Source organism: Anas platyrhynchos, chromosome 5 (assembly GCF_047663525.1).
Source record: "Anas platyrhynchos isolate ZD024472 breed Pekin duck chromosome 5, IASCAAS_PekinDuck_T2T, whole genome shotgun sequence".
Lineage (NCBI taxonomy): Eukaryota > Metazoa > Chordata > Aves > Anseriformes > Anatidae > Anas > Anas platyrhynchos.
In genome coordinates, this window is record NC_092591.1 from 5697143 (window position 1) to 5717932 (window position 20790).

Genomic DNA, 20790 nt, shown 5'->3' on the forward strand with positions numbered 1-20790 from the left:
ACAGCAATAGAGCAACTAATATTTCTTAAAGTGCATCCTCCCTCTTGGGAGACTAATAAAAGGTCTAGTGCCTACAACGTTCTAATTGGTGTTATAAATGAAGTCTCAACTCAATCTGAATTTAGTAATATTTATAAAAGACAAGTAAACGGCACTGGGTGTACGGGGAGTCTATGCACTACCAACACGCACACATGAACATCGAACATTCTAAATATACAGAACATAGTATTTCTGTATACAGAAATATACAGAACCGAGTAAGTACAAAGGGTGAGAGTAAGACTACGAGCCTTCAGCATGAAAGACCCCTAGAGACCCCCAGAGGAGACTGATGCGCATGCTCCAGTAGGAGGAACTGGACCCCGGAAGCTAATTATAATAATCTATTTTTTTTAGAAGTAGTAATGAATATGTATTAGTCTAGGTGCATAAAAATCAGCTGCTTGATGTAACTGGTGAGTGTTCTGGTGGAGCGGAGACTCCCGGTGCACCCAGCGCTGTTTGCTTACCTCTATTCCTTTATATTACTTTAATAAATCCTATTTTTCATTTAATCCTAAATTGAATCCTGAGCCATTTATAACAGCGTCAAGCGTCCATGAAGCAGCCTCTGGAGCTGCATGGGGTCCAGCTCCCCACAGGGTGCTAGCAGGTCATCATCTGCCATCAGCAGAGCGCTCTCGCTGTGCATGAAGATCTCTGTCATGTCCGTAGATCAGCAGTCTTTTCAGCTGATCTCGCACCACCTCGAACTTCTGCAGCTTTGGCATATGGGTCGCGCTTCAGATGCTGGAAGAGGTTGACCGGGCCAGACAACTGGAAGGCTGGTGGCAGGACAATCACATCGGGCACCATCTCGTTGCCAAAGAAGTGGTTGAGACATTTCTCTTCCACACAGCAGCGAAGGTACCAACTGATATCATCCAGCCAAAGCAGAAAATCCGTCCCGTGCCACATTTCCAAGGGGATGGTGGCAGCAAGGGTCCCTGGCAGCAGGGACTGTGGCCAGGACTGGTGGTGACAGCCACCTGCCCTGCCCTGAGCGGCTGGGCCCTGGCTGCAGGCTTAGCAAGGCCTCGGGGGGCAGCTTTTGTGCCCCAGCCCTGTGCTGCCCAGCCTTCCCCCTGCTGCTGCACTCGCCTCACAGATGGCTCAGGCCAGACTGCAGCATGGCCCTGAGGGGAGCAGGGACATTCCTGACAGGCACCAAGGGCCCTGAGGTGGACAGGGATGTTCCTGACAGGCCCCAGCGGCCTTTGGGGGGGGCTGGGACATTCTTGACAGACCCCAGAGGCCGTAGTGTACTGTAATGCCGTCAAACTATATAGGGGCAGAACCCATCTGTATTTATGGGGTGACAGGGGGATCCCAGAAGTTTACTGTACTGGAGGATGAAGCGAGTCTAACTGGAAATAAGTGGCAAAAGCAGCGTATTGTGACAGGCCCGGATGCTCCATGCATCCTTGACGTATACTATCTCAGGAGAGGATATTTCAAGGACCCAAAATGGTACCGGTGGGCTTTTGGCATAGCTGCCTTAGAGACAGAGGACATTAAACAGTTGTCTACGTTGCCCAGTCTCTGGGAGGACCCTTCTGTTGGGTTGCTGAGCGTCAAAGAACAGCAGGTGCCAATTGCCACCACAGCTGTGCACCGGCAGCAATATGGCACCAATTGAGACCCCCCATTCTCATCCATAAGCTAATTCATCAACTGAAGAGCCACGGGATGATCAGCAAGATTCACTCACCCTTTCATAGTCCCATATGGCCAGTGCGAAGGTCTAATGGTGAGTGGACTATCGTGGCCTGAATAAAGTCATGCCACTGCTGAGTGCTGCGGTGCCTGACATGCTAGAACTCCAGTACGAACTGGAATCAAAGGCAGCCAAGTGGTATGCTGCAATTGAGATAGCTAATTGATATAGCTAATTGAGATAGCTAATGCATTTTCCTCCATCCCTTTGGCAGCAGAGTGCAGGCCACAGTTTGCTCTTACTTTGAGGGGTGTCTAATACACCAGGAATCGACTGCCCCAGGGGTGGAAACAAAGCCCTACCATACCTAGACTACATGATGTGGACACCGTTTGATTTGCACACCATGGAAGAACTGCCTGTGTTCTGCAGTGTATGAGTGCAAAGAGGAAGGACCCTGGGCTTTTAGAGCACTGGCACATTTATATCTCTCTTGGTATGACAGTTACAGAACACCTCTCAAGCGTTTTCCCATATTGTGTAGGGTGTGGAAAAGGCTCAGAACCAGCAGAGAGAGGAAGACTGCCACAGACATAGCATGGGGGAGTTGAGAGAGAAGAAGCTTCTTGGATCAGCTCCTCAGCAAAATGCTCCCCGATGCTGTGGCAGCCAAGCTGTCAGCATCTCATGCCTGCCTGTCCTGACCAAGAGTGATACAGACACTCACAGACAAAGCATTTGTTTAAGCAAGCAATATATTAGGGTTTTGGGGAGGCCGAGCTCCCGGAGTGAATGGACAATGTGCAAGAGCTAGATGGTCACTGTCCAGCTGGTAACAAAGCCTCTGCTTCAAGCAGCAGCATGGGGTGTGCCTCCCGCAAGGGTGGTTTTGCTGTGGAGAGAACACGGAGGAGCAATTCCCACTGCCAACTGAGTCCTTGGATGGTCGTCCGGCATACTCTGGTGGTCTCTTGATGAAGGCCAGAAGTCTTCCTCACTGCTAAACTTCTGACCTTTCCTGTCTTTAACAGACTTCAGCAGCCAAGCCAGTTTATGCTGGTTCCATGATCTATGCATACAGTCTTTTATGCCCTTGTCTTTGGGTTGTTAATTGTGGTCACTAAGACCTACAGGATCACCATTCTTTATCTTGTTCCCTGTCTCAAGACCCCCCTTTTCTTTATCCTAAGGCAAATTCTTTTGCTTACAGCACTCACTGATTCAAAATTTTCATAAAATTCTTACCGCTTTCTACATGGTGACTGATTCGGTTACACTTTCAGATTTCATAATCATCTAGTCCTTTTATACAGCACCAAATGCACACTGTACTAATAAACAGGTTAAGAATACTAGTAAAAGTGAGATCAATATTCCTATAAACAATTGCTTAAGCCAAGAAAAGTTGGGTAACCAAGAGATCATTTTGTTTCATAGTTCTTGAAAACCCCATGAGGTGTCATCTTGAACTACCTTATATAAGATCTCTGTCTTTTCCAAACTTTTTTTTTTAACTTTTTTTTTTTTTTTTTTGTGATCAGTCTCAATTTGTCCTGCCTCATTTACATACGTACAGCAATACAGCAACTAATATTTCTTAAAGTGCATCCTCCCTCTTGGGAGACTAATAAAAGGTCTAGTGCCTACAACGTTCTAATTGGTGTTATAAATGAAGTCTCAACTCAATCTGAATTTAGTAATATTTATAAAAGACAAGTAAACGGCACTGGGTGTACGGGGAGTCTATGCACTACCAACACGCACATATGAACATCGAACATTCTTAATATACAGAACATTGCTTTTACATACTAAACCTGATGTCCAATCAGAAAAGGCGACAAACAATGCTTTAAGTCGATTACTACCAATGTCCATGACTGGGGCAGCACAGTTGGTCTGGTTGAAGTGCTCCCATATCTTCCATGACTTATAACAGTCTCTATTTTCTATTCCTTTTCTTGATTACAAACACCGGAGAATTCCAGGGCTACTTGTGGGAACAATATGTTGTGCTTTAAGTTGTTAAGTAACTCGGCCTTCAGGTCTCATGCATCCCAGTCTTCCCGGATTGAAGGGAAACAGTTCCAGCTCCCTTTCAAGGCCAACAGGGCCTGGATCAAAAGGCACGTCCAGGTCACCAGAGGGTGTAACAGCAAAGTCATGGCAGTAGCGGTGGGGGAGCCGATGGTGTAGCAGAAGGATCTGTGGACGAGCCCGCAGCTCCCTCGCTGTCTGGCAAACCACACGTTTCTGACTGTGGTCCCACGTGGCTCTTTAAGGCCTCAGAGATTGCTCGCCAGGTGCCGAGCAATCCCACTGCAACCTGGTCGATTTTATTAGCAGAGTCCAACACCTTGACCTCAATTTGGTCCCATGTTTCAGGATCATAAACTGTCTGATTGTTAATAAAGGGAATAAGCTGTAAGGTTACCAGGACAGTCTTTGTTTCTAAGGACGTATGATTCCCCATAATGCGCAGCTGCTTACCAGCGAGGGGCAGTTGTGTGCTCGGCTCCGCTTCTCTCAGCTCGAGCTTCTTCCCAGCTGAGGTGCGCCCATTTCCAGAGACTTTCTGTACGAGCTTCTTTGAGCGGTTTGCTGAGTTTGGCCGAACCTATCTTCATGAGGCGATCAATGTGCCTGTTCCTGCCTTGGTCCCTGTTCTGCTAGCCTGTCCCTATTCAATCCTTCTTTCTACTTCTTTATTGATGAAATAACTTCATTGTGTTGCCTTCTTCATCTTGAGGACAGGCTCCCCTCTTACACCCTTCACCCCACAGCAGTCCTTTTCAAAACAACTTTTCACTGGTCAAACAACTTTGCCCGGCAACAGCAAACACCCAGCAACTTCCATGCCTTAATGGCTGGAGAACAAGCAACCCGAGAGGGCAAGGCGTCTCCTGAATCACCCTTCTTTGTTCCCTCTAAACTCTTTACATTCCTGATGGCCTCATCGTTGAGAGTCTGATGTAATCATCAACCATGGGGCTTGCCGACCCCCATGGCCACACTCCCACATCTCCCCCTTCTTTATTAATATCAACCATCTTCTTGACATGAATTATTACTCCATATATCACATTGATCTGTTCTAGTTGCTTGCCCAAAACTGTATGTTGTTGTTGTTGCAAATATTGGTTTCCTACTTGGGTTAGATCTTCTCATTTGTATGGCATTTGGTAAGGACTGCCATAGAATATCTCTAAGGGTCTTAGTTTTACCAATACATATTGGTTTCTAGACAGATTTTAGCAATCTGCTCTTTTATCAAATGATTCATTTGTTTCCACTTGGCCTATTGCCTGTGGCCCATACGGAGTGTGTTGTTGCCAGTCAATCCCCAGCACTTCGCTGACTTGTTGGGTCAGTTCTGAACTGAAGTGTGGTCCCCTGTCAGATGACATTACTGAGAGTACACCAAATCTCGGAATAATGTAATTCAACAATACTTTGGACACTTCTCTGGCTTTGTTAGTTCTACATGGGAATGCTCCTGGCCATCTGGAAAAGGTGTCTGTTAGTATCAATAGGCATCTGAACCCCCCTTTTCTTGGGACTTCTAAGAAACCAATTTGCCACTGTTTCCCAGGAATGTTTCCCTTCCCTATTGTTCATATTTGGGGGTTGATTCCCATCTGTGGATTCTTTTTAAGACATATGACACCTTGTTGCGATACTTGTCTGACAAATGAGGGCCAATCCATTTTCTACTTAAAAACTGTTATAATATTTCAGCTCCCCAGCATGCTTTACTATGTTCTCCAATAACCATCTAATACAACGTGGTATCACAACTCTCCCATTATTTATTTGTGTTAAACCTCTAGATAACATTTTCCATTTACATCTTCAATTAATTGCTTATAAATCTTAGAGTATTCTACTTCATTTTCTAAGGCTTTTGTTAATGCCTCAGAAAATGTGTTAGTTAATGCCTTTGATGCTGGGAGAGAAGAAGCTTATTGGATCAGCTCCACAGCTAAATGCTCCCCGATGCTGTGGCAGCCAAGCTGTCAGCATCTCATGCCCGCCTGTCCTCACCAAGAGTGATACAGACACTCACACACACAGCATTGTTCAAATAAGCAAAGTATTGGTATTTTTGCAGAGGTCAAAGCTTCGGTGGTGAATGAACGCTTCCCGAGAGGCTGGGTAGTCGCTGTCCAGCTGGTAACAAAGCCTCTGCTTTCAGCCTCCCGCAAGGGTGGTTTTGCTGTGGAGAGAACACGGAGGAGCAATTCCCACTGCCAACTGAGCAGCATCTTCTCCATGTCCAGCATGCTCAGCTCCGAGGCATGTGGCAAGCAGGATGTCCGTCAGGCATCTTCATAGCTGCCACAATCATTGCTGGCTTTGGGGCTGGAAATCCCTCCTGTGCATGCTTCCCAAGGGGATGGTGGTCAGGAGGTGCGTGACAGCTGTCTTCAAGGCATGGGTGGCAAAGTTGGCGCCTAAGAGGATACAGTCACGGAGCTGCAGATGTCCGACGTGGAAGGTGTTGTGCCGACCATGCCTACGTGTGTCCTGAAGAACTGCATGTCTGGCACAGCGCAGCTCTGTGGCCACTTCATGCTGCTGCTAACAACGCGCTCTGCCTACTCGAAGCTCATGAAGGGGTCTGAGTTGTCTTGCTGTACCCCAAGCATCATCTCGATGGAGCGTGAGCTTGCAGAAGCGGGTGGAGGGCAGCACCGTTAGCTGGAGTTAGGATGACTGAGGCGCAGCCACCCAGGCTTCTGTCACCAGTTCCTGGAACCACTTTGCTGTCTTCAGTATGTTAAGCAGACAAGGGGAAGCTCCCACTGTCCCAAAATAAGGAGGATCCAAGCCCAGGTGGTATCAGGAGTGGTTGGTGTCAAGCCTCTGGAGCTGCATGAGGTCCGTCTCTCCACAGCATGCTAGCAGTTCATCACTGGCGATCAGCACGGCGCCTTCGCCGTGCACGATGTTTTCTTTCATGTCCGTAGGTTATCAGTCTTCTGAGCCGCTCTCGCACCACCTCGAACTTCTGCAGTGCATCAGCTCTGGCATATTGGTTCCGCTTCAGATGCTCGAAGAGGTTGATTGGCTCAGAATTTTGGAAGGATGGTGGCAGGACAATCACATCGGGCACCATCTCATTGCCAAAGAAGAAGTGGTCGAGGCGCTTCTCCCTCACACAGCCACGCAGGCACCGCATTATATTATCCATCCGAAGCAGAAAATCCGTCTTGTGCCACATTGCCATGGGGATGTTGGTCAGGAGGTGCATGACAATAGTCTTGACGACATAGGTGGGAAAGACTGTGCCCTCCACCAAATGGGCACAGACCTGCATGCACTTGAGGTGTATGCTGTTGAACATGCCTTCTCTGGCCACATGCTGGAAGAACTTCCTTTCTGCAACTGAACAGCTCTGTGGCCATGTTGTGCTGGGGATGGAGGTGTCCTTTCTCATCTGGCTGCTCAGGAAGATATCGGAATCCTCTTGCTGCACCCCAAATACTATTTCAATTGTGAGTCTTCTCCTGGCAGCACCTGTCAGCTGGAACTTGCACGTGCGGGTGGAAGGCAGCACTTCTACATTGTAAACCTGTGACTGAGGCATAAGCACCCAGGCTGATTTCACAAAGTTCTGGAACCACCTTGCAGTCTTCTCCGCATCGAGGTAGGAGTCGGTGCAGAGGGTGCTTAGGAGGCTCGGCTCCTGCTTTTTCAGCTCCTCCTCAGAATGGTGGAGGAAGCACAGCATGTCCCCAAAGTCCTGCTCCCTCTCGCACGTGCACTCCAGCTCCACACGGATAGAGGACTTCCTCGCCAGCAGATCCTCTTCATTGCCCAGCTCCAGGTGGAAGGAGTGCCCACGGGGTGCTGTCATGGGCACAAGTAGGCGGTAGACAGGATCCTTCATGTGGGGATTCCAACCTTCAAAGGCACCGCCCACTCCGATGGCTCGCTGCAGATTCGGGAAGAAACTACTTAGGACGACTGAGTCAAAGATATGCAGGAGGTCTCCCACAATCTCCTCCACCAGTGCGCATCTGACGGTCGGATCCGGGAATGGCCAGTAGACACGCTCAGCTATAAATCTGGGCAGATCTCTTGCATCATTGGGGGGTGGTGGTACTCTCACTTCCTCCTCTTCACTGCTGGAGCTCTCCTCCTCACTGCCATGTTCTGGGATATCTCTAAGGAGCAGCCACACGTTCCAAATAAACAGGAGAGCAACAACAACACCGGCCCAGAACTGCCAGTACTGTGTGGCAGATAAGAGCAGGGCTCCCATATGCATCGAGCTCTGCTGCTTCTCTAGCGCCTCAATTTCCAACAGGAGCTGCGCCATGCGTTCTTGCATCTCCTCCGCATACCGCCGCATGCGCGCATTTGTAGCTTCATCCAATTCATCCCCGACTTTCTGTGGGCTGATGACTATGCCCAAAAACGCCAGGAAATAGAAAGCTGCCGAAACCATGGTCTGAAAGAGAGAGAAGCACGTCAGTGGGGCTGGGTGGGAGCTGGATGGCGGCTGAGGGAGCTGCGGCACGAGCCTCAGGCCCCTGCGGTCAGGAAGGAGAGGGGGCGAGGGAGCTGGGAGGCAGCAGGGACTGTGGGCAGTGCCAGCGGGGACAGCCACGAGCCCTGCCCTGGCCCAACCCAGTCTTCCCCCTTCTGCTGCACTAACCGATGGCTTAGGCCAAAGTGAAGCAGCGCTGCCCGCGGCTGCCTTTAAAGCCTCCCCCCCATTGTGACACGTCCTCTGTGATGTCACCTGCGCCCACACTGCATCACAGGACCCCCGCCCCACCCTCGGTGCCCACCGCACGTCCCACGTAGTATAATACCCAATTTGGAAAACAGGCGCAGCAGAGTTGAGATTAAAGCAATCAGCATTATGACAAGTGACTATTAAGCATGTCTAATACTTATACCAATTTTAGTTTAACACACTCTGGTCAGATCTGCCGTTATCTCAACTTTTCGGGCCCCACGTTGGGCACCAAAAAGAATGTCGTGGTTTAACCCGGCCGGCAGCTAAACACCACGCAGCCGTTCGCTCACCCTCCCCCTCCCTCTCTGGGACGGGGGAGAGAAATGGAAAGTGAAGCCCGTGAGTTGAGATAAAGACAGTTTAATAAGACAGGAAAATAATAATAATAATAATAATAATAATAATAATAATAATAATAATAATAATAATAATAATAATAATACAATGACGACGATAGTACTAACACTAATAATAGGTACAAACAAGTGATGCACAATGCAATTGCTCACCACCCGCTGACCGATGCTCAGCCTAACCCTGAGCAGTCCGGCCCCCTCCCCCGGCTAGCCACCCCTATATATTGTTTAGCATGACGTCAGATGATATGGAATACCCCTTTGGCTAGTTTGGGTCACCTGTCCTGGGTCTGTCCCCTCCCAGCTCTTACTGCACCCCCAGCCTGCCCGTTGGCAGGACAGAGCAAGAAACTGAGATGTTCTTGGCTTAGTATAAGCACTGCTCTGCAACAATTAAAGCATCGGGGTGTTATCAGCACTCTTCTCATCCTAAGCCAAAACATAGCATTCCACCAGCTCCTAGGAAGAAAATTAATTCTGTTCTAACTGAAACCAGGACATGGGGCCACAGTCAGAAATGTGTGGTTTGCCAGACAGCGAGGGAGCTGCGAGCTCGTCCACAGATCCTTCTGCTACACCATCGGCTCCCCCACCGCTACTGCCATGACTTTGCTGTTACACCCTCTGGTGACCTGGACGTGCCTTTTCATCAAGGCCCTATTGGCCTTGAAAGGGAGCTGGAACTGTTTCCCTTCAATCTGGAAAGACTGGGATGCATGAGACCTGAAGGCCGAGTTACTTAACAACTTAAAGCACAACATATTGTTCCCACAAGTAGCCCTGGAATTCTCCGGTGTTTGTAATCAAGAAAAAGAATAGAAAATAGAGACTGTTATAAGTCATGGAAGATATGGGAGCACTTCAACCAGACCAACTGTGCTCCCCCAGTCACGGACATTGATAGTAATAGACTTAAAGCATTGTTTGTTGCCTTTTCTGATTGGACATCAGGTTTAGTATGTAAAAGCAATGTTCTGTATATTTAGAATGTTCGATGTTCATATGTGCGTGTTGGTAGTACATAGACTCCCCATATACCCAGTGCCGTTTACTTGTCTTTTATAAATATTACTAAATTCAGATTGAGTTGAGACTTCATTTATAACACCAATTAGAACGTTGTAGGCACTAGACCTTTTATTAGTCTCCCAAGAGGGAGGATGCACTTTAAGAAATATTAGTTGCTGTATTGCTGTACGTATGTACATGAGGCGGGACAAATTGAGACTGATCTCAAAAAAAAAAAAAAAAAAAAAAGTTAAAAAAAAAGTTTGGAAAAGACCGAGATCTTATATAAGGTAGTTCAAGATGACACCTCATGGGGTTTTCAAGAACTATGAAACAAACTGATCTTTTGGTTACCCAACTTTTCATGGCTTAAGCAATTGTTTATAGGAATATTGATCTCACTTTTACTAGTATTCTTAACCTGTTTATTAGTACAGTGTGCATTTGGTGCTGTATAAAAGGAGTAGATGATTATGAAACCTGAAAGTGTAACCAAGTCAAGCACCATGTAGAAAGTGGTAAGAATTTTATGAAAACTTTGAATCAGTGAGTGCTGTAAGCAAAAGAATTTGCCTTAGGATAAAGAAAAGGGGGGACTTGAGACAGGGAACAAGATAAAGAATGGTGATTCTGTAGGTCTTAGCTACCACAATTAAGAACCCAAAGACAAGGGCATAAAAGACTGTATGCATAGATAACGGAACCAGCATAAACTGGCTTGGCTGCTGAAGTCTGTTAAAGACAGGAAAGGTCAGAAGTTTAGCAGTGAGGAAGACTTCTGGCCTTCATGAAGAGACCACCAGAGTATGCCGGACGACCATCCAAGGACTCAGTTGGCAGTGGGAATTGCTCCTCCGTGTTCTCTCCACAGCAAAACCACCCTTGCGGGAGGCACACCCCATGCAGCTGCTTGAAGCAGAGGCTTTGTTACCAGCTGGACAGTGACCATCTAGCTCTTGCACATTGTCCATTCACTCCGGGAGCTCGGCCTCCCCAAAACCCTAATATATTGCTTGCTTAAACAAATGCTTTGTCCGTGAGTGTCTGTATCACTCTTGGTCAGGACAGGCAGGCATGAGATGCTGACAGCTTGGCTGCCACAGCATCGGGGAGCATTTTGCTGAGGAGCTGATCCAAGAAGCTTCTTCTCTCTCAACTCCCCCATGCTATGTCTGTGGCAGTCTTCCTCTCTCTGCTGGTTCTGAGCCTTTTCCACACCCTACACAATATGGGAAAACGCTTGAGAGGTGTTCTGTAACTGTCATACCAAGAGAGATATAAATGTGCCAGTGCTCTAAAAGCCCAGCATCCTTCCTCTTTGCACTCATACACTGCAGAACACAGGCAGTTCTTCCATGGTGTGCAAATCAAACGGTGTCCACATCATGTAGTCTAGGTATGGTAGGGCTTTGTTTCCACCCCTGGGGCAGTCGATTCCTGGTGTATTAGACACCCCTCAAAGTAAGAGCAAACTGTGGCCTGCACTCTGCTGCCAAAGGGATGGAGGAAAATGCATTAGCTATCTCAATTAGCTATATCAATTAGCTATCTCAATTGCAGCGTACCACTTGGCTGCCTTTGATTCCAGTTCGTACTGGAGTTCTAGCATGTCAGGCACCGCAGCACTCAGCAGTGGCATGACTTTATTCAGGCCACGATAGTCCACTCACCATTAGACCTTCACACTGGCCATATGGGACTATGAAAGGGTGAGTGAATCTTGCTGATCATCCCGTGGCTCTTCAGTTGATGAATTAGCTTATGGATGAGAATGGGGGGTCTCAATTGGTGCCATATTGCTGCCGGTGCACAGCTGTGGTGGCAATTGGCACCTGCTGTTCTTTGACGCTCAGCAACCCAACAGAAGGGTCCTCCCAGAGACTGGGCAACGTAGACAACTGTTTAATGTCCTCTGTCTCTAAGGCAGCTATGCCAAAAGCCCACCGGTACCATTTTGGGTCCTTGAAATATCCTCTCCTGACATAGTCTACGTGAAGGATGCATGGAGCATCCGGGCCTGTCACAATACGCTGCTTTTGCCACTTATTTCCAGTTAGACTCGCTTCATCCTCCAGTACAGTAAACTTCTGGGATCCCCCTGTCACCCCATAAATACAGATGGGTTCTGCCCCTATATAGTTTGACGGCATTACAGTACACTGCGGCCTCTGGGGTCTGTCAGGAATGTCCCGGCCCCCCCCCAAAGGCCGCTGGGGCCTGTCAGGAACATCCCTGTCCACCTCAGGGCCCTTGGTGCCTGTCAGGAATGTCCCTGCTCCCCTCAGGGCCATGCTGCAGTCTGGCCTGAGCCATCTGTGAGGCGAGTGCAGCAGCAGGGGGAAGGCTGGGCAGCACAGGGCTGGGGCACAAAAGCTGCCCCCCGAGGCCTTGCTAAGCCTGCAGCCAGGGCCCAGCCGCTCAGGGCAGGGCAGGTGGCTGTCACCACCAGTCCTGGCCACAGTCCCTGCTGCCAGGGACCCTTGCTGCCACCATCCCCTTGGAAATGTGGCACGGGACGGATTTTCTGCTTTGGCTGGATGATATCAGTTGGTACCTTCGCTGCTGTGTGGAAGAGAAATGTCTCAACCACTTCTTTGGCAATGAGATGGTGCCCGATGTGATTGTCCTGCCACCAGCCTTCCAGTTGTCTGGCCCGGTCAACCTCTTCCAGCATCTGAAGCGCGACCCATATGCCAAAGCTGATGCGCTGCAGAAGTTCGAGGTGGTGCGAGATCAGCTGAAAAGACTGCTGATCTACGGACATGACAGAGACCTTCATGCACAACGAGAGCGCTCCGCTGATGGCAGATGATGACCTGCTAGCACCCTGTGGGTAGCTGGACCCCATGCAGCTCCAGAGGCTGCTTCATGGACGCTTGACACAGAGACTCCTCATAGCAAGTGGGCTTGGTTCTTGGCCTGTCCATTTCACTGGGAGCTTGGCCTCTGCAAAGATTCCAATAAATGTCTTGCTTGAACAAACTCTTTGTCTGTGAGTGTCCTCCTCGAGCCGCTGGGGCCTGTCAGGAACGTTCCTCGTCCCTTCAGAGCCGTTGGGGCCTGTCAGGAACGTTCCCTCTCCTGTTAGGGCCGTTGGGACCTGTCAGGAACTTTCTGGAACCGCTTAGGACTGTTGGGGCCATTGCTCCCCCGTCCCTCTGTTGGGACCGCTACTCCCCCCATCAGGGCTGCTCCCCCAGCTCCTCTCCAGCACTGGCATCCCCCAGTGTCACTGCCTGGCCCTGGATGGCAGTGCCTCAGCTCTTGCCAGGGAGTTTTCAGGATCAGTCTGTGTTAACCAAGCAACAGAAAGAGCTGGAGGTCTGGATGAGAGACAAGAACTGGTACTGGACACATTTATGAAGACAATAATGCAGTCTGCACAGCCCTCTGCACCCCAACAATTAGCACCATGAATTTAGACTTTACCAGTAATCCGCATCAAAGCACGTTTAGTACAGCAGTTGGCTTCCGCTCCAAGGGGTTTCAGCCAACCTGGCCATTTCTTGCCAGTGTCCACGAGGGCTGTGACTTGGTGTAGTGGGTTTACGTGGCAAGGTTTTAGTAGCAGGGGGCCTTAGGGGTGGTTTCTGGGAGAAGGATCTAGAAGCTGCCCCATGTTTGGGAAGGGCCCTGTAATATACCATAAATGTTTGTCCATTGTCTTTTGTATTATAAGAACAAGGATTTGTGTTTGAGGAGCGGGAGTTTCGAAAGCTCCCTGCTGAAACAAGGAGCTGTGTAATAGTTGGCTAGACACAATGAAATTCTTTTGCTTACTGTAACAAAAAGGAGAACCCCCTCCCCTTCCCTCTTTCTGCACCTCCCTTGCCTCTTTCCTTCAAAGACACTGTTGCAAAGCTCATGTAACCACCTCCTGATAAGTTGCTAGTGTATCAACAGCCTGCCTTCCTGTCTCATGCTGGGCCAACATGACCAGATGAAGAAAAGAAGTTGAACCACAGCACTGAGGAAGACTACGGCCTTCATCTTCACGACCACCAGAGGGACAGAGACGACCCCCTAGCAACAGTGTGCCCAGTCGTAGAATTTACCGGGATGTGCTGCGTAATCCCAGAATTAACAAGATATAAAAAGGGACCCTGGCGGGGGTGAGGTGCACGCCATTGGTGGAGCAGAGACTCTTCAGCCGCCCAGCGTTGCTTTGCCTGCTGTTGGCTTACTCAATAAATTCCTTTATATGATTAATACAATGCTCTCTGAAAAATAATTAAGGGGGCAACTTATAACAGGCCCCAGTGCTGACCATAGGGGAGCCAACAACAATGTTGTTTTGCACCTCTGTGAGAGCATATTTAAGACAGGGAAAAAAATGCTGCAATATATACAGCAGCTGGGAGAGTGAGAGGAGTGAGGAACAGCCTTGCAGGTGCCAGGGTCAGTGCAGAAGGAGGGGGAGAGGTGCTCCAGGCGCCGGAGCAGAAGTCCCCTGCGGCCTGTGGTGAGGCCCATGGTGAAGCAGGCTGTCCCCCTGCAGCCCATGAAGTACCACGGTGGAGCAGGTGGCCCTGCACCGACGGAGCCTGTGGAAGACCCCTGCCGGAGCAGATTCTGTGCCCGACCTGTAGCTCGTGGAGAGGAGCCCAGGCAGGAGCAGGTGATGGGGCAGGAGCTGCTGCCCGTGGGGGAGCCAGGTTGGAGCAGTTTGCTCCTGAGGGATGGACCCCGTGGTACGGACCCATATCTGGAGCAGTTCTGGAAGAGCTGCTGCCTGTGGGAAGCCCACGCCGGATCAGTTCATCAAGGACTGCATCCTGTGGGAGGGACCCCACAGCACAGGGGACGGGAGTGACCGAGAAGGAGCGGCAGAGAAGAAGTGCTGTAGACTGACCATAACCCCCACTCCCTCGTTCCCCTGCGCCGCTTGGGGGGAGGAGGGGGAAGAGGGTGGATGGGGGGGGGAAGGTGCTTTTGGTTTCTTTCCTTTGTTTCTCACTTCTCTAGCTTAGTAATAAGTAATAAATCTTACTATCTCCCTATGCAGAGCCTGTTTTGCCCATTATAATAATTACTGCGTGATCTGCTTGTCCTTATCTCAAATTTTGAGCCCTTTTCATCGTATTTTCTCCCTGTTCCTCTTTGAGGAGGCAGAGTGAGAGAGCAGCTGTGGTGGAGCTCGCCTGCCCACTCGAGCAGAACCACGACACTTGGACATGCATCATGGAGGACCTGGTGGGAGAAGTCCTGTGTGTCTTCTGATTGCTCTTGATTACTTTCCTTCTGCTGCTGCAGCCAGCTGTCAGGGTGGGCAGTGGTTTTCAAGGCTGGAGACCCCTCGAGGATGATGCTGCTCACCACCTGCTTGTGTCCTTGAAGCCTCCTGCTGGCCACTCCTTCCACCTGGAGCTGGACACTGCAGGGAAGATGCCCACAAGACCTCCTTGTGGAACTGCAGAGCAGCTTGTGGGAGAGGTGCTGTGCTTCTCGCACCACTCTGAGGATGAGCTCCAGCTGATGGATGCCTTCAGTAGAACCATCCTCATTCAGGTGGTTTGGGCTGCAGCAAGGTGACTCAAACATCTTCCTCAGCAGCCAGAAGGCAGAGGCCAGCTTTACCCCCAGCACAAGCTGGCCACAGAGCTGCAGTGTGGCAGAGATGAAGTTCTTTGGGCACGTGGTCAGGCATCCCTGACATGACAGCTTCTCCATCAGATGTCTGCAACTCTGCACCTGTATCCTGGTGGTCACAGGTATTTCTACATATGCCTTCGAGACTCCTGTCATGTACGTCCTAGCACAGCCTAGCTAGTACAGGAGACTGGATGATACCATGCAGTACCTGTGCTGCTGTACGGAGGAGAAATGCCTCAACCACTTCCTTTTAGGAAATGAGAACTTGCCAGAGGAGAAGTTTGGGTGCAGCAAGGTGACTCAGATGTCTTCCTGTGCGTTTGGTAGGTCAAGGCTGACTTTACTGGCTTTTACTTTTTTTTTTTTTTTTTTCCTCTGATAGGGCTGTGTGACCAAATACTCCTTTTCAAGGAGTATTTGGTCATCTCATGATATCATATTCATCCTTCAAAAATTCTTAGGATTTTCAGCTGTATCTTTTGTTTGGGTTGTGTTTAGAATGAGATGTATCACCTAGATTATCTAGAACAAGCATATGGAGGCAGTCTGCCTATCTCTGTCCAGATATTTATCTGATAACCAATTTGGCAATATTTAGAAGCATCCTATTTATGTGGTGTTTCATTTCCCCTCTCTTTATGGCAGAAACCCGTAATCATCATAGCCCGGGACATCCCTCCCCTCCACAGCATATGCCAAGGCACACTGAATTCACCTCTACTTTAACTCTGAAATTACCTTCTCTCTCTGAAAAGGAGAACTGCACTGGTAACTCCTCCAGCTAAGAAATCTTGTTTGAACATAAGGGCTTTGCAGGTACACTTCATGTGGGTTCAGGTGTGGAAGGAAGACACCACTCTTCTGCCAAGAGGCCAGACATAACGCGTAGAGGGTGTCAAGGAAATCTAGCCACATGGTGTCAGATCCCAAAAACTCTGCCACAAACCCTGCCTGTGATCCAGTTGTAAGAGGGACGATCCCAGTCAGCTCCTGCTGGCTTTCACAGTTGGTATAAACTTATCTGTGTATTTTGGGAGAGGAATGATGATGGATATAAAGGAAAACAACACTTTCCCCTGGTAGGTAGGGGACGTTCTCATGTCTTTCCTACTTTGCTGGCCTTAGCCACCTGTGCTTGTGACAGGGTGCTTGCATCACACTGACTGGGGCGAGGTGCACTCCCGAGATCCCAGCCCTCCAAAAATTTCAAATAATTTTCATAGCGCTCAAGGAGCTGACTCATGTCTCAGCGTTGGCGTGGACAACTTGTTCTTCCTTTGGGTCTGCCATTTGGATCTCCCTTGTCTCGTAACGCTGCCTTGCCCACCAGAGGGCAGAAACAGGGCTGAAGTGGCTGACCATCAGCCCTCCCTAACGATGCTGGTCTCTGCTAGGGCACCCAGCTCATCCCACACAGAGAGGCTTGAGCAATACCAGAAGTGTAGCCCAGGAACCACGTCCCACCTGATTCTTTTCCTGCCCAGCTGGGAAGACTGGCCCTGCATTTGTAGGGCTTTACCTTTAACTGAGCAGCCAGAACCTACGCTTAACTGACTGGACAATAGTTCGGTCAAACACAGATCTTGTTTCACAATGTCAAGTAGGGTTAATACATTACGAGGTTCATTGACTTGATAACATTGATGGAGGGAAGGGAACAGCAGCCCATCTCGTTGCTTGATAGACCAGGAGGAAAATCCTGCTGTCTGGGACAGACAGCATGTGAAAGTCTCTGTGGTCTCTGCCCTTGTCGTTCCTTTTTTCTTCATTATATGTGTTTTCATGCACTTCAATACCGTGCCATATGCTGCTTTCAGGTTAGAAGCCTTGCAGTGAACTAGCCTCTAGCTGGAGCCAGAGATTTGTGTATTCCTCTGTGGTCCTGAAGCAGTCTAACAAGTGAGTGGCTAAAGATGCTCATGCCCCTCTCAAAGCATCAGTCTTCCATGGCCTGTTCTTGGTCCCTGGCCTTGTTAAAAAACATGAGCCCACTGATAGTGGAGAGGAGGGAGAAACAGCCATTTCCAAATGCTTGAATATGTGCTACCCTAAATCACACCTACTGTGGGACAAAAGACATTAATTGCCTATAAACAACTGTCTTGAGTTTCTTTCCTTCTCTCCAGCAGCTGTTTCTTTTGTGTGGTTATCGCTTCTCTTGTGTTGCTGATGCAAAATGCAAGAAAACAAGTAGAGCCATCAATCAGGCTACAAGTTAGGTCACTGCAAAGATTAGGGGTTAATCCATTAATCCATGGAAAGGGCAGGGCAGAGTGAAACACGCTTGTGGCGAGAAAGACCTGACTGTCCCAGCACAGGGAAGGAGTAGAGCATACACATGCAATACCAGGGACTTTGGGGCATTCCTTAGTCAGTGCCCCTGGAGGCGTGAATGGCAGGTCCCAAGGACAAGCTTGAACCAGATCAATGCCTCCAAAATTTGGCTAAGTGGCAGAGATGAATCCTGGCCTGAGTGTACCCACTGCGGCTCAAAGCTCTCTCTGTGCAAAGCAGGATATGGAAATGCTCCTCACTGTGATAGACTGAGCTGTCCACAGCATCTGCAGCCTGTGGGCACTAGCCATCCCCACAGGATTAAGATCTGGCCAAACCATCGCCCCAAAGGAGAATGTGTCCTCATATTTCTGCAGGATGCTATTGAAACCAATGGCTGATGACACTGAAGCTTTCCCAGTGAGTTTGGTAAACTCTGGGTGAGAGCTAGACACGTGATAGGGAGCAGGTTTTGTAGAGTCATTTCAGAAAGCCCTTAGTAGGAACTTCACTGATGCTAGAACTTAGGAAGCTCCTTTTCCATGCACTCTCCTCATCTTGATTTCTACCCTTGCTCTCTGGATGGGAGAATAGGTTTTGGTGTGTGTCAGAGATAGTGGGAAAGTCTCATGCTAGGGAATGGTGAGTGGGTTTATTTTTGCCACAGCTAGGCCTTTCTCCAGAAAATGCTGTGATCCCTGTAGTACCTATTCACATGCATCGCCTGCTCCGAGGTAAGAGTTAAAAGCTGCAAGAGGTGTTTGGCCAGTTCAAGGCAGATCACAGAAAACACAGATCTAAAAACAGGGTGAGCGATTGAATGGATAAAGTCACATAGAGCTCTCCTAGCCACATCAATCACAGCCTGTGTTTGCCAAGCAGATTAAAACGACATGTACACAAAACACTGGTAGGGAATGGTGGAAAATTTGCTATTTCCAAACACCATGCTTCCTGGAATCATGCGTGTTTCATGTAATAATTAATGGAAGCTGCTGTGCAAGTGTTATGACTCTGCATTGTTTAGATATTATTATGCAATAGCATTGTTACAATAGCATTTTTATATATTAATATGCATTATTGAAATTACTACAATATTATTTCAATATTGTTTATGCAGGTTGAGGCTTCAACAAGCTGGCCATGGGAGCAGAGGAAGACAGAGACAACCCTGGCACGAAGGGGACTTGAATGTCTGAAGTCCCTTTTGATTTCCACCCTGCTGCCCCACCGCAGCCTTCCGAATTGTTGGCAGAATGAACTTGGGGCAGGATATAGCCCAGATGCTGGCAGCTGTGAGTTGACTGCAGCCATACAGATGAGTCTTACAGATATGACAGGACACGTCCTTGGTAGTGGTGCTGGCAGCGAACCCGTGGGCAGTATGCTACAGCTCGGTTACCCTATTGCACCACCCTGCCTGCTTTCAGGTTAAAGCTGTAGGGTTCAGCTGCTCTCCCAGCCCCTGAGCACAAATCTGAGGAGAGAGAATGGGTGTTACCCATAAATCCCCTTAAAATCACACTCCAAAACAGAGGAAACAGATGGGAGGAGGCACCTTTTTGAGACGAATCTAGGCAGAGACTATAAGAGGAAAAGTCACATCCAAGTTATTGTCAAAATAAACCAATAATAGATGTTTGCAATTTCTGAGATTTATGGCCATGAGAAGCTGTTGCACACTTCTGATGGCCTCTTCCTTGCACGCTGTGCTTCCTCGCCTGTCTCAGAGCTCTGTAAAGGCAGGGGAGGAATTAAACTGTGTCCTCCCTGGCAGACAGGCAGGAGGCTGAAGCATCCTGGAGACTCCCTGGGGAAAGAATGCTGGACCTGCAGCAGCACAGGTAATGTGTATTCAGGCCCTGCTCTGCAACAGGGGATTTGGCTTTCTCTGTAATGAGGGCCTTTAGCTCCATAGTATGTATTTTGTGGAGTTGCTCATCCTGTCATTAGTGGTGTTTTCTCTTTAGCAGTGGAACAAACTAAACACTAGGGCCTGGAGGATGTTTTTTTTGGCTCTGTCCCTAATAAATAATGTCCCTGCCATCTCTACTGCCTCCCCAGCTACAGGTTTGAGCTGGTCCTGCAGCACACGGTGCAAGTTGCTATTGCTCTAATGTGTCTCAATAATTGCAGCAGCTGATACAGAGGGCTGCTCTCTGCTGAGTGATACCAGAGCTGTTCAGTGGTGCCTGATTGTAAGGACGTGTTGAGGACAAGGAGAGGATCTAGAGGGCAAATCTAAACAGCAGGGTGGGTGCGTGGACGTTGTACAGTCACTTCTCACAGGCACTTAGGTTACTTTTGGCAGTGGGGCTCAGTATCTGCTGCCATTCACAGTTGCTTCTGCTGGCACTGCTCAGTTCCATATTCCCACTACCACAAATGAGATTTGTGGTAGTTTAGTTGGTCTCACGTCCATGCTGAGACACCAGGTGAGACAAAAGGCCTTCTGGGCACCCTGTGCTGTTAGCATTTAGCTGGTGAAAATCAGCCTGCCCCGCATATGAGCCAAGCTTTGACTGGAAGGCTCCAGAGATGCAAAGGCAGAAAGCTGAAACCTAAGCTGCGCTGCTTAGCAGCTCGTTGAGCTTGCCTGCCCTCTGTCGTCATTGTTCCTGCCAGTGTAAATCTGGTACAATTAAACAGGGAATTCAGGGTTTGCTGAACGCAAAGGCTAGGGAAGGGCTCTCCCTTGTGCTGGCAGTTGGCAGACCCATGGAGGTGACAGAGCAAGTGGGGATCGCTCAGGTGTAGGGACATGTCTGCAAATCCCTCTATAAAAAAGCTAACCCCCGAACACCTCAATCTAATTCCTGGCTAGCCTAAGGTGGTACACCTCTGCTGGCTTCACAGGGTGGCTGCCAAGCTACACCAGCCCGGAATTTGCTGCTCTGATTGCCTCATGTTTCTCCATGTCTCAGAGGCATGAGTCTTTGTAGACTCATTGTTAATTCAGCTGTAGGTTGGATACAGACTATGCAGTATATTCCACTAAACACCAAGTGCAGGGTTGTGAGGTATTTAACTTTCAGTCAGACATAAATTATCTTTATTAAATCTGTGCTGTAGAAACACTAGTAGTTTTCTAACAAAATGTAATATTC

At 48.8% G+C, this 20790-nt stretch overlaps 1 protein-coding gene across 1 annotated transcript; it reads right to left on the reverse strand.

Annotated features, from left to right (window-relative positions):
* Positions 1 to 3180: 3180 nt before the first annotated feature.
* LOC119717245 (inositol 1,4,5-trisphosphate receptor-interacting protein-like 1) lies at positions 3181 to 8379 on the reverse strand. The gene has a single exon (XM_038180704.2). The coding sequence runs from the start codon at positions 8151 to 8153 to the stop codon at positions 6612 to 6614; it is 1542 nt and encodes a 513-aa protein (XP_038036632.1). The 5' UTR covers positions 8154 to 8379; the 3' UTR covers positions 3181 to 6611.
* Positions 8380 to 20790: the final 12411 nt, after the last annotated feature.